Genomic DNA, 3,979 nt, shown 5'->3' on the forward strand with positions numbered 1-3,979 from the left:
AAAACAACTTGGAACTATTTTTAGCAGTTTAATGCTGATATAATAGTGAGGAACTACATATTAATAAAGATTATTTAATAAATGAAGAAGCTAATGTAATCAGTCTCAATATGACTGGACACGCTGTGTCTATTACTGAATACACAAAACCAACAGCTCCCATCAAACCCATGACAATGTTGATTTTTACCTGTTCGCTAGAAACAACTTGGAACTATTTTTAGCAGTTTAATGCTGATATAATAGTGAGGAACTACATATTAATAAAGATTATTTAATAAATGAAGAAGCTAATGTAATCAGTCTCAATATGACTGGACACGCTGTGTCTATTACTGAATACACAAAACCAACAGCTCCCATCAAACCCATGACAATGTTGATTTTTACCTGTTCGCTAGAGAAGTATCCATGAACATACTCAATAGCTTTTAACTTGTATTCAGTCAATACAGCCTGGAAGATAAAGAAAAAAGAGGCATAAATAGTACCTCAAAAATTCTAATTATAGCACAACCATCTGCTAATCTATTAATCTAAAAAAATCTGACCTTACACAGTGACATTTCATGAATGACATGGCAATATTGCTAAGTAACAGTACACTCCTCAGATAACTGAGAGAACAATGAAAAGCAAAGAGATGTAATTAAATTCTTCTGTTAAAAAAATACTAATTTTTAAAATTTATTTAATTTTGCTTTTTTCTTTGTTGGTTTAAAACTGTACTGAGAGAACAACATCTCATCACTCTTCCTTCTGCCTTTAAGGTTTACATCAACTTCATGTTAAACAAGATAATACAGTTGATTATTCATACCACCTCTCTGTATGTTCTCTACAAAACAATGAGCAAAGTATCTTACTTCAGTCAATTTATGAAGAGACTGGGTAACAAGTCTGTACGGACAGAATTAAGTACAGAAGAAAGCTTGCTCCAGGGGTTGATTTTGTCTTGCCATCACCTTCCCACAGTTCAAACTTTAATATGCAATCATACAAAACAAAGGAAGCAGAGAAGTTTAACGAAGCACTGGCCATCACTTTTGACTTAGTGGCAAGATGTTTTTGTTGGTAACCACGTGGGCTACCTAATAGCCAGGGCTTCCTCCCTCTCCTCATACCCAGCTCAGGGACAGACTTAAAAGATGCAAAGACGACAGCTGAACTCCTGCCTCAAACTGGTGCTCACACCTTTTTTCCCCAGTTTCCATGGCAATCTATTGCTAGCACTCATGCTTATTCTCAAATCATCTCCAGCTTCGCCCACACACCCATTTCTATCTCCTCCCAGTAGCCCTAAAACCTACCGCTACTCCCTGTTTTGCCCTCAGCCCTCCACACAGACTCAAGTTCTCCATCACTACAACCCAGCTCTGAGTAGCACAGCTGCACAGAAACCTGCCTGCATACTGTTCCAGGCAACCCCCTTCCTTTCTGTACCTCGTTAAGACACCAGCAGCACCAGACATGCTGAGGTCACCATGGAGAAAGAATCCCTCTCTTCATTTTTGCTTCTCTCCTTTCCTTCTATTCACGTATTTTGGAAAAAAAAAATCCTTGTATGTCATATAGCAACTTCTTTACCAAAACAAATGTCACCCTTCCTCCTTAAATCAACAACTAAATGACTTCATAATAAGAACATAAACAGAAAGCACCACTATGTACATTTATGAAAAAAATAACCCACCCCAAACTTTATTTTGTTAATAATTATAAATATATCCGTGGGAAGGCAGAAGTAAGCTACGCATTAAAAGACATTTAAATAATTGTTCCTGCTATTGTAGGACTGAAAACGGAACACAGCAACACAGCTGACTTGAGAATCACACAATAAAGAAGGTTCTACCAGAGCTGGAAATGAAGTTTAAACAAAGACCTAGCAACAAAGGTACAAAACAAGCGTTTGTGAAATGAACGTCACACTGGAACAGCACGGCTGTTATTAACACAGCACAGCACTGATCCTTACACCAACCGTAAGTTAGGTTTATGGGAAATCGGGCAGAGAGCGTGCAGGAAACATAACTGCCTAAAACCACACGTCAAAACCCCTTTTGTTGGAAGTCGTTAGTAATCGCGGAGCGTGCTCTGACGGGCCGCACTGCAGCAGTAATATTTGAAACACTACTCCCTCACACCATCAATTCTCAGAGAAAGTATTCATGTGCAAGTTGTTCCTTGATTTTTTTTCCCCCCAGATTTTCCATAAAAATTCTTAGGCTGGGAGGGAAATCCACACCCTGAAGTATCTTTGGCTGTCACGTTTTTAGCTAGTTACACACCATGGAACATGCCTGTTTTATAAAGGAGAATTTATGACTATGACCTTATGCAAAAATGCTATTAAGTGCAGTGGTGATGACAAAGACCCATCCCTGGGGCTTTGGTGCGCAGTGGTTTCTATCTCAGCAGGTTACCAAATAACAGTACCGCAGCTGCAGCCATCACCGCGTCTCATGCTGGAAAGAAACTGAATTGAAACTGAACTCTCTAGCACCCAAATGCTAAGGAAATTACCTCTCCTGGACAGCACATCGTAACAAAAAACACCTATTACAATAATACTAAGGATTCCTTTTGTGCCATAAGGCAATCTTATCCAAAACAAGCCCTTCCCACATGAAGACAGTTTTAGCAGGATACTTCACTGTTCTACTGTGACACTTAAATCACCTCTGCCCCCACTAATGCGTCATCCCAGGTTTGGACTTCCCACGCAAGACAGGAACCATTAATCTCAGAGATTATGATTTTTTTTTTTTTTCCTATCTCCTTTTCCACTCCCAGAATTTAGGAAACTGTCCCAACCACTAACCTCTAGCCTTCCTGTTGAAAGCAGGCCTCTGTGCAGAAAGAAATGGGAGCACTTGCCAGACGCCAGGAAGCCTAGGTTTGGATCCCGGCTTCCCACAGCTGGTATGTGTTTCACTCACCGAGTTTTTAACAGGACAGGCGCGAGCACAGTTCCCAGCACGCATCAAAACGCAGGATTTCACATCCTGGAAGGTGTGCAGACACTCCCGAGTCTGGGAAATGTGGCTTTGAGCAAAGACAGCAGAATGCACCTTAAAAACCAGCCCCCTCATGTCGTCTTTGCGCGCTGTACCTCCTAAACCATCACATAAAAAGCAGTACCTCACACTGTAAGTCCCCAACTCCGGTCAGGCCAAGCAAACACAGCCTCTGCCCCAACTAAGCGACCGTTGGCTGTTTTGGCTTTTCTTCCTTGACAGTGAAAATGCTGTAGCAAACTTATTCAACTACTTATTTCAAATGACTGCTCCCCAAGCTCAATGCTGTGCGCTCAGCAGTAGCACTCTGGACATTTAATCTCGGTTTCTGAGAAAATACAAACATCTCGAAGACAGCAGGCACGTCACAGTTACACCTTTCCAGTTACAAATGACATAGAAAAACTAGGATACACCCACAACACAAGATTACAGCTCTTCGCACTGAGGTGAAATTTAGTCTTTATTGAATCCTGAAGTGAATATTAAAGAACACAAACACCTAACCGGGTGTGTTCATGAAGAGGAATATTCTACCATCAAATGGTTGAACTGATATGCAAAATGAGAAGTTACCTTTCTAATTTCATCCAGCACGGTTTCAAATGACTTCTTATCCATCTTTATTAATTCATTCAATGCAGATACTTAAACATGGAGGGAAAAAAAAAAAAATATCCAGACCACAGACTTGAAGCATACAGAGAAAAAAATATTTAGGGGAAAAAAAGGGCAGCAGCAGCAGAGCAAGAACGGATCCTCTCAGCCCCTGGGAATTCAGCGCTGACGCCTGTGCAACGTTGAACACAGCGCAAGAGACAAAGGCAGGCCGCCGGCTGCTGCTCGCCGCCTCGGAGGAGACCCGCGCCCGCTCACGGCGCGTTCCGGGGCTGCTCTCGCCGGCGGAGGAGGAGGAGCGGCACGGGACAGAGAACGAGGCGGCAGCAGGAAGGGGGTGG

General features: G+C 41.9%; 1 protein-coding gene across 1 annotated transcript in view; it reads right to left on the bottom strand.

Annotated features, from left to right (window-relative positions):
* PROSER1 (proline and serine rich 1) overlaps positions 1-3,641 on the bottom strand; it is a 17,294-nt gene extending 13,653 nt beyond the window's left edge. The window contains exons 1-2 of the mRNA XM_010147736.1: positions 3,597-3,641; positions 391-456 (exon numbers count right to left, since the gene is read on the bottom strand). Of these exons, the coding sequence (XP_010146038.1) occupies positions 391-456; positions 3,597-3,641 (111 nt within the window). The remainder of the gene's footprint in view (positions 1-390; positions 457-3,596) is intronic.
* Positions 3,642-3,979: the final 338 nt, after the last annotated feature.

This window comes from Eurypyga helias, unplaced genomic scaffold (assembly GCF_000690775.1).
Source record: "Eurypyga helias isolate BGI_N326 unplaced genomic scaffold, ASM69077v1 scaffold20232, whole genome shotgun sequence".
NCBI lineage: Eukaryota > Metazoa > Chordata > Aves > Eurypygiformes > Eurypygidae > Eurypyga > Eurypyga helias.